This window comes from Engraulis encrasicolus, chromosome 3 (genome assembly GCF_034702125.1).
Source record: "Engraulis encrasicolus isolate BLACKSEA-1 chromosome 3, IST_EnEncr_1.0, whole genome shotgun sequence".
NCBI classification, from domain to species: Eukaryota; Metazoa; Chordata; class Actinopteri; order Clupeiformes; family Engraulidae; genus Engraulis; species Engraulis encrasicolus.
The window spans coordinates 11,965,144-11,978,548 of record NC_085859.1 but is presented as its reverse complement, the minus strand read 5'-3'; the positions used below and the strand labels follow the sequence as shown (position 1 = coordinate 11,978,548).

The following is a 13,405-nucleotide window of genomic DNA, read 5'->3' as shown; positions in this document are numbered from 1 at the left end:
CTAAAATTAATAGTTAAAAGTAAGAGAGCATTTTAAATTGATTCTCTGTTTGGAATCAAACTCGCAATCATTATGCTTCAAGGCCAACTTACTTAACTCTGCAAAATATTCAAAAGTCCAAAAGGGGGTCCTTGACGAAAAGGTTTGTGAACCAATGCCTTAACATAAAGTAAGTAGCCCCAGTCTTATAGGCGCTGTTGCCCTCACCCAGTGTAGGTGTCCCATATGATGACCAGACTCTCCTGTCCCCGATCAGCTGTCACCAGCCATCGCCGGTCTTCACTCACACAGGCGCAGGATATGGGACTGCAGTGCCCCTGCAAGAAACACACACACACACACATACACACACACACACACACACACACACACACACACACACACACACACACACACACACACACACAGAGACACACACACATACACACATTTTAACTTCTTTAGTCACACACCTACGCTGTGTGTGTGCGTGCGTGTGTGCGTGTGTGCGTGTGTGCGTGTGTGTGTGTGTGTGTGTGTGTGTGTGTGTGTGTGTGTGTTGTTACCTGCAGCAGGTGCTGCGTGTTGGCGGTGCTGTCATATATGACAGCGACATGTGCACACACATAGACAATCACCAGCCTCTCGTCATCCTGCAGACAGAACACTGGCAACCTGCTGTTGAACCCAAATGCCCAATCCAGACTCTACAACCAGCACAAAAGAAAAGGGGAAAACTGGATTAGCAAAGTTGCGATACCCAAACCGTTTCTGATTATATTGTAGCAAGAATGTCCATCCACTATTCCTTCTGCAAGCAACTTGCTTTTTGTTTGTCTGTCTGTTTTTACATTTAGATTTGCCATGCCCAGGTGTGTTGGTGTAGGAGTTTCACTAACTAGCCCTTAATGTTGTAATGTCTGTTAGGTATCCTGGCTGAGAAACCAATTAAGTTCACAACATGCTAAAAAAAACATTCTGATGTGATGCTTGCCGAATGAATAGTGTGTACATGGCTGAAAGAGAAGAGATCTGATCATTTGTTTAAAAAATGCATTTACAGCATTTCAACTCAGCTAGATTTTCAGTAGTTCTACCATAAAGTGGACACCCCTGTCTACCAGAGTGATTCTCTAATTCGCCTACACTTTTAAGTCCGTGGATTTTATTTGGCAATTCCACTAACTATTAACTGCATCCAATGATGTTTTGGACATTAGAAAACATTTATCTTTCATATAATACAGAAAGTGTAGACATAGCATTATTTCCCTCCGCAAGAATGAATATTTAATACTGGTTTTGGGCGTTTTCATGCCGTCCTATTTTCCAAATGTCAGATTCAGTCTTCATATTAGCATGTAAAGAAACTTGTTTTGCCCAAGACGATTGCAAATATTGATTCACAGTAATCATCACAATATGACAAAACTGTCAGAAAGACCACTGTCCTTTCCATTATACATGAAATTTGCCATTTTGTGTGTGTCCACGAAAACTGTGTTAACCGTGTCACGGTCTGAAACCTCCTCCATAAATCAGTAATGGTTTGGTCTTAGGCCATACGAATAACATCACGTGATGTCATAACCTCTTTGGCAGGATACGGGAAGACTTTTTGGTAAATGTTGAGCTCCATCCTTCCATAATTTAATCCATTCTTTTTCATGTTCTCATAGCGGGAAAATTGCCTGTCAACTGTGTTATCAACATATTCATAAGAATCTGAATTAGAAATCACATGTAGAAAAACACAGATAAAGCATACAGATACATGAATTGATTAAGGTGTTGTGGTGGAACTTTTGAGGTCCTCAGTTAGCACAACACCATAAAAATGGCTGAAACGTCAACGGTGTTACCGTCAATGGTGTTACAATTAAGTATGACAGTCAGGGTTGCCAGATGAGGCTGATGATTTCCAGCCCAAAAAATCATCAAAATCCGCCCTAAAAACCCGCCCAATTCTATTGATTTATATGGCAGTGGGAAGGTTTTTCTGATAGATGCCATTTTTACCCGCACACGGCCATCCTAAGCAGCCCAATTGGGCGGGAACCAGCCCAATCTGGCAACACTGATGACAGTTGAGAAGGAGTATGTTTTTGCCCATTTATATCCATATTGACAGACAAACAAACAAAATAATTTGTGTTCTAGGGAGATGGGTTTGTCTGCTCTGTTTTTTCTCCTAAAAAAGTGCCGACTTGTTCCCCTGCACTGTTGACCGTAACACAGTTGAGTAACACGGTTGACTGTTTTGAAAGTGTTTTTGCGCTATTGATCCCTTATGTGTTGGAAAAATCCTATGAACATACACTAGGGATTATCTCTGGAGAAGGAAGTCTTGTGTAAGGAGGGTGACTATATTCAAATCAGACGTTACAGGGATTTATGATGAAAAATGTGTCAGTCTGTATCACAGTGACTCATAAAATCCTACTTATGAAGCTCAACAATCACATTTTCTATATCAGTTGCACAGATTAATGACAACATTACTGCTAAGGGACATAAGCACTTTCAAACATATATTGTTTCAACTCTGTAGTATTTTTATATATGTTTGAAATGACATAGTATTTGTCCATAACACTGTTGACAAAATAATTAAGCAAATGTTCGCTTTCATTAGAGTATTTATCAAATGATTTAAGATTAAGCTTGGCAATTTGTTTGTTTGGAAACTTAAATATATACACTATGTAAACATCTAGGTCATTTAGTTGAAAAAAAATACTGATAATTGACATTTTGCTTTTGCCAAAAGCGTAGGGGGATCGTAGAATCACTCACCACATAGAATGGCTGAAAATACGGTATCCTGCTGTGTTAAGTGCAGGCACAATGGTAAGTATTAAAGAAAATAATATTACCAGTGGTGTGCTTCTGGTTGTTTTGTGCTGCTCAGGCTGGATAACGGAGGTCGCCGTGGACACTTGAGAGTCCAGCAGCTCCTGCTGTGAGGCACTTCTGAATACTTGGCCATCATCACCTGGCTGTGATGCACCGTTGTCATCAAACTGGACTTGGGCACCTTTTGACTGCGTCTCCGACCTGGGCTCAGACACGTCCGTGAAGACTTCAGGGCTGTCACTGCTATCTGACATCCCGCTGCAAAGTAAGCTTAGGCCGGCCTACCAGCCCAGCATCACAGACAGCAATTTTTTCACGAGCCATCACTTCTGTCAATTTAACATCGATGATCTCATTTATACAATAACTTCAGTAAAACTGTTGCCCGGCAAAGTGCAATTATTCGGAAAATGCTGAATTTGCAAAAGACTATGCTATTACTCCTTTTAGCACATGGCTTTCTCTTCTGATCATCCCGATGTGCCTAGCACACCTCACGTTGACCACCTAACTTGTGTCAAGCAAGTTCAATCGCTCCATTTGAAGTGCTTTGCTGATAGAAAATACAAATAACAACGTTGTTTTTAAACTCCATACTTACAAACATTGTAAAGACCTACCTTGTACCTCTGTTATCCTGAAGAGCAAAGCGTCCCGTCGCTAGGATACGATTTCAGAGGAGGAGTCTGACTGCAGACGGAGCATGCAGTTCATCCTTTGACCAGTGGGAGGTGACATTCTCACTATGGATTAGGCCTAGAAGGCCTACTAAGTTCTGTTTGTTGTTGTTTTTACCCCAACTACTACTGTTTAAAATATTGTAAGTACTCTTATTCAGAACTCTACTTTTCAGTCGTCCTAGAATCAAAGGCCATATTTGAATTGTTCCAACCAGAGGTGTCACTCCTTTTTGCCATAGGGCCTACCTGTTTTCCCATACCAGGCTACACTGTCTTGCCATGCCTTAATACGGATGATTTCACTAATGTGCCTACCTGCCTGTCAGGTACTTGACTGGTGTACACATTAGGAATCAGACGCAGAATACAGAGGACCCACCATTTGAAAAAAAAACTTTCAGTCATAAATCAGCTAAGCTAATGGTTTTGTGCATTTACTCTAGGCCTACATCAAGGTGTAATTTCCAAATTGGTGTACTGCATGTGTGGACTGTGCGCGCGCGTGCATGCCTGTGTGTGTTGTAAGAGTCTACATCTTTGTGAGTGGATCCTCCAGTGTGTCTCCACATAGGCTCACAAGGTGCGTCTGGCACAGGTCACCCAACCAGTATGCATGGGCAGTGTAGGAATGTGAAACATCCTGTTATAGGCTGATCGCCATCCCTTTGTGTATGATGGCACACACACACACACGCACACACACACAGGCACACAGGCACACACACACGGGCACGCACATGTGCACGCACACGCACACACACACACACACACACACACACGCACACTCCTCTCTCTCTCTTTATCGTAATTTTGGGAGATATTCATATAGTGAGTGAGACACACAAACACACAGCCTAAAAATACCACAATGGCCCTTGCAGTCCACCCTTGGACACCTGATCTCTGCACAGAGACACACCTGAGTGTGTGGTGGCTCAGCAGTGGGCGAACAGGAAAGTCTTGTCGAGTCAGTGTGACATCCATGTGTCCCAAACACACATAGGATAGGATAGGATCGGAAAGTTACCCAGAATACTTGAAATAGCTCCTTCTCATTCGTCTGAAAACGCTGACAGATTTTCATTTGAAATCAGTGAATTCCATGTCATACCAGAGAGGGTCAATTATGAATTAAAATAATCTTTGGTCATACTGTAGGCCTACCTCACAGGTCTACAAAGTTCAGCTAAGTCAGGGAGTTATTCACCGTATGTTCAGGCATCAAAGGCCATATTTGAATTGTTCCAACCAGAGGTGTCACTCCTTTTTGCCATAGGGCCTACCTGTTTTCCCATACCAGGCTACACTGTCTTGCCATGCCTTAATACGGATGATTTCACTAATGTGCCTACCTGCCTGTCAGGTACTTGACTGGTGTACACATTAGGAATCAGACGCAGAATACAGAGGACCCACCATTTGAAAAAAAAACTTTCAGTCATAAATCAGCTAAGCTAATGGTTTTGTGCATTTACTCTAGGCCTACATCAAGGTGTAATTTCCAAATTGGTGTACTGCATGTGTGGACTGTGCGCGCGCGTGCATGCCTGTGTGTGTTGTAAGAGTCTACATCTTTGTGAGTGGATCCTCCAGTGTGTCTCCACATAGGCTCACAAGGTGCGTCTGGCACAGGTCACCCAACCAGTATGCATGGGCAGTGTAGGAATGTGAAACATCCTGTTATAGGCTGATCGCCATCCCTTTGTGTATGATGGCACACAGACACACACACACACACACACACACACACACACACACACACACACACACACACACACACACACACACACACACACACACACACACACACACACACACACACACACACACACACACACACACACACACACACACACACACACACACACACACACACACACTCCTCTCTCTCTCTTTATCATAATTTTGGGAGATATTCATACAGTGAGTGAGGCACACAAACACACAGCCTAAAAATACCACAATGGCCCTTGCAGTCCACCCTTGGACACCTGATCTCCGCGCACAGAGACACACCTGAGTGTGTGGTGTCTCAGTGGTGGGCGAACAGGAAAGTCTTGTCGAGTCAGTGTGACATCCATGTGTCCCAAACACACCTAGGATAGGATAGGATCGGAAAGTTACCCAGAATACTTGAAATAGCTCCTTCTCATTCGTCTGAAAACGCTGACAGATTTTCATTTGAAATCAGTGAGTTCCATGTCAAACCAGAGAGGTTCAATTATGAATTAAAATAATCTTTGATCATACTGTAGGCCTACCTCACAGGTCTACAAAGTTCAGCTAAGTCAGGGAGTTATTCACCGTATGTTCAGGCATTCGATCTACAGTTGTGCAAAATGTTTCATTTGCAGCGGTTGAAGGACTACCAAGCAACTTCTGACAGAAGTTGTTATATACGGTATTTATGTCAGATACGTTTAGTAAACAAATATTCTGTACATTCTCTATGCATCAACAAAAAAAAACGAATGGCTATTGAATGTATTTCCTCATTCAGTTCAGAACAGTATTAGTCTATGCTATTTGTGGATTCAAGTGTTAAATGTTCTCTGAGAAATGTGGCACCTCCCATCTTTGCTTTTTGAGATATCATCAATTATGTCACCACAGTCTTAGAGCAGGCAGGCCATGTGACTGCTCAGTTACACACTGTTTGGTTTAATCTGTTCTAAAGATGACGTGACAAAAAACATATAGCAGTCATCAATGTATTCCATTTTTGGGTGATTATCACAGCAAATTCTGCAGTGTTCATTCAACACTCTGAGGATTTGACCTTATTTGGACATAAATGAACTCTTGAAGTGTTGAACCAACACCACAAAATGTACTGTGTGAAGGAAAATGGGTAGGCTATTTCAAAAAGCTGGTTTTAGCCACCTGTCAGATCAAGTGGGAAACGCCTTACATGGAGATAGCATCTTCTGATGAAGCACAATTTCATTAGGCCTATACTTAGCTGACACTTTTATCCAAAGCGACTTACTGATGTTGCAGGGTATTGGTTACAGTACAGTGTGGAGCAGTGTGGGGATAGGTGCCTTGATCAAGGGCACCTCAGCCATGGAGGGAGGGAGGGAGGGGATAGTAAGGGTGGGGATTGAACCTGCAACCCTATTATCTACAATCCCACTCCGTAATCACTCGACCATGGCCACGGCTGCCCACAATGCACAATGACTAATTCTTAAAGTGATACTGTCCCATTTTTGGAAATACGCTTATTTTACACCTCCCCTTGAGTTAAATAATAGGGTTTTACCGTTCTCCTGTACTTTCAACCGTTCTCTGGCTATGGCAGTGCAAATTTTACCTCCATGTTATCAGTTAACATTGAGTCCTATGAGACCAGCTCGTTGCTAACTGGTCTCATAAGACTCAATGTTAACTGTTAGCTTGGAGGTAAAATGTGTACTGCCATAACTAGAAAACGGTTGAAAGTACAGGAGAAAGGTAAGAGCCTATTATTTAACTCAAGGAGAGGTGTAAAATAAGCTTATTTCCAAAAATGGGACAGTATCACTATAAGATATTAGTTCCCCAATAGTTCCTCAGTCAGTGTCTAAGTGATGATGCTAATAACTTGAATGTAGTAACCAGAGGAGTGTGAGCAGAGGACAGAGCAGGCTTCAGATGTAGCCAGAGGAAGTTGGTTTCTTGAGCGCTAACTCTCTGAGGCAGAGAAGGCAAAGAAGAAGGAAGTTACTGATGAAATCATCTTACAAGTAATTTAAACATTGAATTGTGTCACACACACACACACACACACACACACACACACACACACACACACACACACACACACACACACACACACACACAATGTGTTACTAGTTTTTATGTTATTCCTGTATGACTGTATGCTCTTTTCCAATAGTCTAGGAGTTACACTACACTTCAGATTGAACCTTCCAGCATACAAGTCTAAATACAATTAAAAATGACTTAATGTTCATCAATGCTGGATAAAAACTCACAAATCCATCATTGCTCTATTCAGCTCACGCACCCCCTTATGCCAGGCCGCGCACCCCCAGGGGTGCACTCACCCCAGTTTGAGAAACCCTGCATTAATGAACTAAAGGCTAAGTACATAGCTATATAACATTCTGACTTGTTCTGGATGCACCCAATAGTAAGTCAAATATCCAACACTGTGACGGCAACACAGCCACCACTGCTCTAGCTTCATCATGTGACTACTTGTACCATTGTCTGTCTGACCTGAGAGTGAGGATCCATCCCCACTGTCTTAGGCGCTGTAGCTGGATATTTTTATATGTGGATATTTTTTTCTCCTGGTTGCATTGGTTTTGCATTGGTTTTGACCTTCCGTTTCCACGTAGCAGTATTTAAAATCCAGGTATAAAAAGCAGGTATAAATATCCTGCTACGTGGAAACAGTACCTCAGTCATAGTCAGAGGAAATATGGATGTAAAACATGCAAACAGACCTGTTACACCTGGCACCATGAATCACATGACCTCTCTGTTCCTCCTCAAGATTTAGATAGCTGTGATCTGTGTGTGTGAGTGTGTGTGTGTGTGTGTGTGTGTGTGTGTGTGTGTGTGTGTGTGTGTGTGTGTGTGTGTGTGTGTGTGTGTGTGTGTGTGTGTGTGTGTGTGTGTGTGTGCACTCTACTGCAAATTCCTATAGATCATCATATGGGCAGGAAATTTAACACAGGCAATGGCAGTCATGGGTAAGCGGTTAGGCGTGAGACTTGTATCCCAAAGGTTAAGCAATTGCCTGTTCAACTCTCAACCCGCCAGGTTGGTGGGGGGGAGTAATTAACCAGTGCTCTTGTCCATGACTGAGGTATCCTAAGCATGTACTGTCCCGCCGCACTGCTCCCTTGGGGCGCCATTGGGGGCTGCCCCCTTGCACGAATGAGGCATAAATGCAATTTTGTTGTGTGCAGTGAACACGCTGTGGAGTGCTGTGTCACAATGACAATGGGAGTTGGGGTTTCCCATGTGGGCTTTCACTTTTCACAAAAACAAGGGGTGAAAAATATATGTATTTAAGTCCAAATAAAGAGCAAAACTGTATACAAAAATAAGTAATGTATTGGAAGACAAAGCAAACATATGAAAAGTAAACTAAACAAACACAAGAAAAGTGGTAGTCAATTGACAATCAGCCTGAAGCAGCCAATTGGCTACCTCGTTAACTTTATTATTATATTAGCTGACGCTTTTATCCAGACCTAATAAGCCCACTGTATATGAGGGCACATGCACAATTCACAAAACACAAATGAAATCAGGCCTATTTAAACATGCAAATAATACAGCAGATCAGAAGTTGCAGTTAGCCTTTACCTATGCTCTGCTGACGTCAAAACATTATAGGCTACACTACAGGAAACATACACACATCCAACAGAAAACGAATACCCTAATAGGGGCATTCACAGTCACATAGGGCTCGTTCATGATGAAGCAGTGATGCTTTTGCTAGGCAGTGTGCATGCACACTTTGACAGTTTGATGCATTGTGGTTAGAAAATTCTAACCAGAATGCATCAAACTGGCAAAGTGTGCATGTGCGCTGGCTAGCAAAAGCATCATTGCTTCATCACGAACAAACCCATGGGCCTACATGCTTTAGTTTTAGCCTATATAATCTGGATCCCAGTTTACTGTAGGCCTATGTGCATCAGTATGCGTGGACATTGGTGGGGTGTGATTTCTGTTGTTGTTATTGCTTTTGTGCTTGTTTTCCAATCAAGAGGAATCCCCCAAAGCATGATGGCAGAATAACCAATAGCCTGGCACCGTCTCCCGGGTAATCCCAACTCAGTCTGGATCTCTTTTTAATCTTTCTCTCTCTCTCTCTCTCTCTCTCTCTCTCTCTCTTGATGTGCTCATTGTTGGATTTAATCCCCGTGATTTAAAAAAACAATAATAACATAAACCCGGGCCTGTCCACATATGGATATAGGTAGGAGAATAGAGCTCTTCAGCGTTGACGTCAACTTGTATGCGGCGTTTGGACTACCGGTTCCCTGGCGATTTTTTACATTGCAAAACGCCATAGAGATTCAGGTTTGGCAAAAATATAAGTTGCACGGCAACAACGAACCTTAGCGTGTCCCCGCATCCCTTTCTCATTAGTGGAATGGATCGTATCATCATGTTGGTGTATTCACATGTTAAATCATGACGATTATAATTCAATATTGCTAACCCCTTTCTGATCATTAAAACTTCCGAACTACATACTTTCCTTTGGTTGCCATGGGTACAACCTTCCGCACGTACATGCCGTTAGATACTGGCGCCGTTTCTGTAGTCGCCAAAAGCTTCCGGGTTTAGCATATGGACGCAACATCGTATTTATGTCGAAGTTTGACACAAAATGATCAACCATGTCATACCTACAGCCTATTTTTAACACCCTCGACAGTTTGCGGGGGTTCGCTAAGCGCGTGCTTGCACTCGGAGCTTATTTGAAATTTACCCCTATTCATTCCCAATGGAGGCCGGAAGCCGATAGGAACCAGGACGTCCTTAAATGCTAACATGAAAGACTACAATCTACTACATGCTTCCGCTTCCGCTGAAGAACTCTATAGAGTTCTTCAGCGGAAGCGGAAGCATGTAGTAGATTGTAGTCTTTCATGTTAGCATTTAAGGACGTCCTGGTTCCTATCGGCTTCCGGCCTCCATTGGGAATGAATAGGGGTAAATTTCAAATAAGCTCCGAGTGCAAGCACGCGCTTAGCGAACCCCCGCAAACTGTCGAGGGTGTTAAAAATAGGCTGTAGGTATGACATGGTTGATCATTTTGTGTCAAACTTCGACATAAATACGATGTTGCGTCCATATGCTAAACCCGGAAGCTTTTGGCGACTACAGAAGCGGCGCCTGTATCTAACGGCATGTACGTGCGGAGGGTTGTAACCATGGCAACCAAAGGAAAGTATGTAGTTCGGAAGTTTTAATGATCAGAAAGGGGTTAGCAATATTGAATTATAATCGTCATGATTTAACATGTGAATACACCAACATGATGATACGATCCGTTCCACTAATGAGAAAGGGATGCGGGGACACGCTAATGTTCGTTGTTGCCGTGCAACTTATATTTTTGCCAAACCTGAATCTCTATGGCGTTTTGCAATGTAAAAAATCGCCATGGAACCGGTAGTCCAAACGCCGCATACAAGTTGACGTCAACGCTGAAGAGCTCTATATGTCCTAAGGCTACAGAATTTTAAAAAAATATATGTGAAGTGGATTAATGTTGTATCATGAATGTGAAGTGGATGAATGTATGAAATGAATGTGTGAACGGCCTAGACTTGGTAGGCCTAAGGCCAGTATTGACATTTGCCCTTGCTAGTAGCCTACATCAAGGAACATATCTCATCCCTTGCAAATTGCTAGACTATTATGACATGTATGCATCATTATAGTCCAGATCTTCAATCATCTAAAACAAGAAAATCTAGCAGCTAGACCTGCATTCCAAAACTAGAACTACAACTGCTCGGGCCATGACACTGCACATCCCACATGACGTAGCGAAATACAACGTCGGTGACGTTTGATCTCTCCTCCCAGAGCCATACAGAGGGTAGAGTTACGCAATTGGAGGACCAGGAATTAAGTGGCAGCTCCGCCTTTCAGCGAGATAAGGGTGTTCCTAAAGCGGCTGTCTTTCCATAGACTCAACATAGAACCACCACATTAACAGCCAAAAATAAGGACTAACGAACTATACTGCGGGGTAATCACCACAAATATGTAAACCAACAACTGTCTCGGTGGTGATAATCACAAAAGTTTACCATCTGTGATGTTTATCTGAAGTTATTACTATGAACAGCAAGTCTTGTCATATTCCCTGCATTGCATTTGCTATGTGCTACGCCCACTGCTAGGAACTAACATTCGCAACGCTAGGCAGTACCGAGAAGCTAAAACAGCTAATTTTGCTAAAGAGGAAGTCGGCCTAAGCACACGGCGGAGATTGCCCGACTCTACCCTCTGTATGGCTCTGTCTCCTCCCGTTGCCAAGCGCGAGGGTGTTCTCTCCCGCGACTCACTCGAGTGAAAGCGAGGATAGTCGGACCATGGATATGCAAGGGGCTCGCTTTTTTGTGTTCTCCAACGTGCAGTTGACCTTCTGATGCATCGGTGGCGTGGTGGCTCTTTCAAGTTTGGATTAAAAGGCATAGCGGCTATCGTTTCTCTGCATTCGGATTTACAAAGTAGACCGTCATATGTGATCTCCATGTTTTAACGAGAATATCAAGCGTTGCTTATTTTTTTATATTTCATGACCTACCTTTGTTTTTGAGGAGTGTTTTTTACAGACAGGGATATTCGATACAACGATATTGCATTGCAAGAAACCCCCGTTTTCCGTGAACTTCTGAGGCCAGGTTCCAAACCAGCGTACGGAGATGAATTCCATACGACAGGTGCCCTCGCGGGTGAAAAGCAAACGGACGGAAACTCATTTGGGTGCGGAAAGAGAACACTTTGAAAGACAGCAGGTATGGCTACACACGAAGCAGTGTTATGCTTTAATTTCGCTGTCAATGCTGTGCCTAGCACCACATCCACAATGTTTCATTGGTGTCGAGTTGCCTTGAAAGGCTGCGGTAGCTTAGCTCATCATTCTCCCAGACTTGACAAATATGGCCAGTCCTCAGTCGTATCGGCCTGAAATGAATTCACTGAAGTATAACCACATAAGCTAGTTTCCTCTGTGGGTTGATAATTAAGTGTCTGCATTCCTCGACGATGAATAACGCGGTAGTTTAGTGTCATGCCGAAGCAAACGACCGGGTCTTTACGACTCTCAGGTAAAGAAACTAGCAGTAACCATTTAGCATCTCACTGAACCAGGTGTCAAGGTAGATGGTGAACTCTGGGCGGGCCCTGCCTGCCCTGTGTACAAATGTGTCCTTCCTTTTCGACTCGGTCGCCGAACACTTCTCTAATGTTGGTCCTTATTTCGTGAAAACGGTGAAACTGGGCTCTAATTGTGATCACACACCCCGACGCTTTTACATTTAATTCCAGCTCTTTACTGAGAGGTTGTTGTGTGCTCTTTGCCTGGTGGGCGACTTGCTCGCTTGCTGCGGCTTGACTGTCCAGATGGCTAGTAGCTGGTGAACACACTGAATGCTACGGAAAACACTAGAACTAGTTGGTTTCATTAATTGATGGACTAAGGCAAAATCCGTACCATTCAGTGTCATTTCGCAAGAATCGAAAACAAGTCTTTTTGTTCACTTGACCAAAACAATGCGTTTGTGAAACCGGTCAGACGCGTTTATCTTTTCCCCCAGGAGGTGCGCTGGCAACATCCAATGAGAACTGTGCATCTGGGAAACATTCTCCAGCTCCGTGTTACATCCAGGCCGTGTAGTTTGTGGCAAAGTGCAATTCAATTCAATTCAGCCCCTTGTGCAATGGAACTGAAGTGTGTAATTGAAACGTGCAGCCTCGCACAAATGTTCTATTCAATTGCTCTCAATTGGCAAACGACAGATAGGCTACTCAAGTAGAGAAATGAGTGTGTGGCTTACTGAGAGAGGTAAAGAAATGTGTGTTTGAGCTGACAAAGTCTTGGTGAGTTCTAAGGGACAGAAATTTGATTGGTCAGAATTGTGGAACATTGGAACAAATACCTCTGACTCCACTCCACCCTCATGATTGTTTGTGTCCACTGCACTCCAACATGACATCACACCAGAGCATTAAGATAACACGCCGATACGACACACTGTATTTGTTTAGCATGATTTGATATGATGCAGCAGCCAGTCAAACTAAAACTCTGTCACTTACAACTTACACTTACATTTGACTTACAACTCAGTCCTGCACAGATATGTAAACCCTGGGTTTCAGAAAGTGAACAT

The 13,405-nt window shown here is 43.1% G+C and overlaps 2 protein-coding genes across 2 annotated transcripts in view; one reads left to right on the top strand and one right to left on the bottom strand.

Annotated features, from left to right (window-relative positions):
- cfap251 (cilia and flagella associated protein 251) overlaps nt 1-3,553 on the bottom strand; it is a 29,307-nt gene extending 25,754 nt beyond the window's left edge. Inside the window, exons 1-4 of the mRNA XM_063194765.1 lie at nt 3,456-3,553; nt 2,856-3,116; nt 546-686; nt 208-317 (exon numbers count right to left, since the gene is read on the bottom strand). Of these exons, the coding sequence (XP_063050835.1) occupies nt 208-317; nt 546-686; nt 2,856-3,089 (485 nt within the window). The 5' untranslated portion in view covers nt 3,090-3,116; nt 3,456-3,553. The remainder of the gene's footprint in view (nt 1-207; nt 318-545; nt 687-2,855; nt 3,117-3,455) is intronic.
- A 7,982-nt stretch (nt 3,554-11,535) lies between these two features.
- hip1rb (huntingtin interacting protein 1 related b) overlaps nt 11,536-13,405 on the top strand; it is a 62,948-nt gene continuing 61,078 nt past the window's right edge. The window contains exon 1 of the mRNA XM_063194764.1: nt 11,536-12,028. Within this exon, the coding sequence (XP_063050834.1) occupies nt 11,936-12,028 (93 nt within the window). The 5' untranslated portion in view covers nt 11,536-11,935. The remainder of the gene's footprint in view (nt 12,029-13,405) is intronic.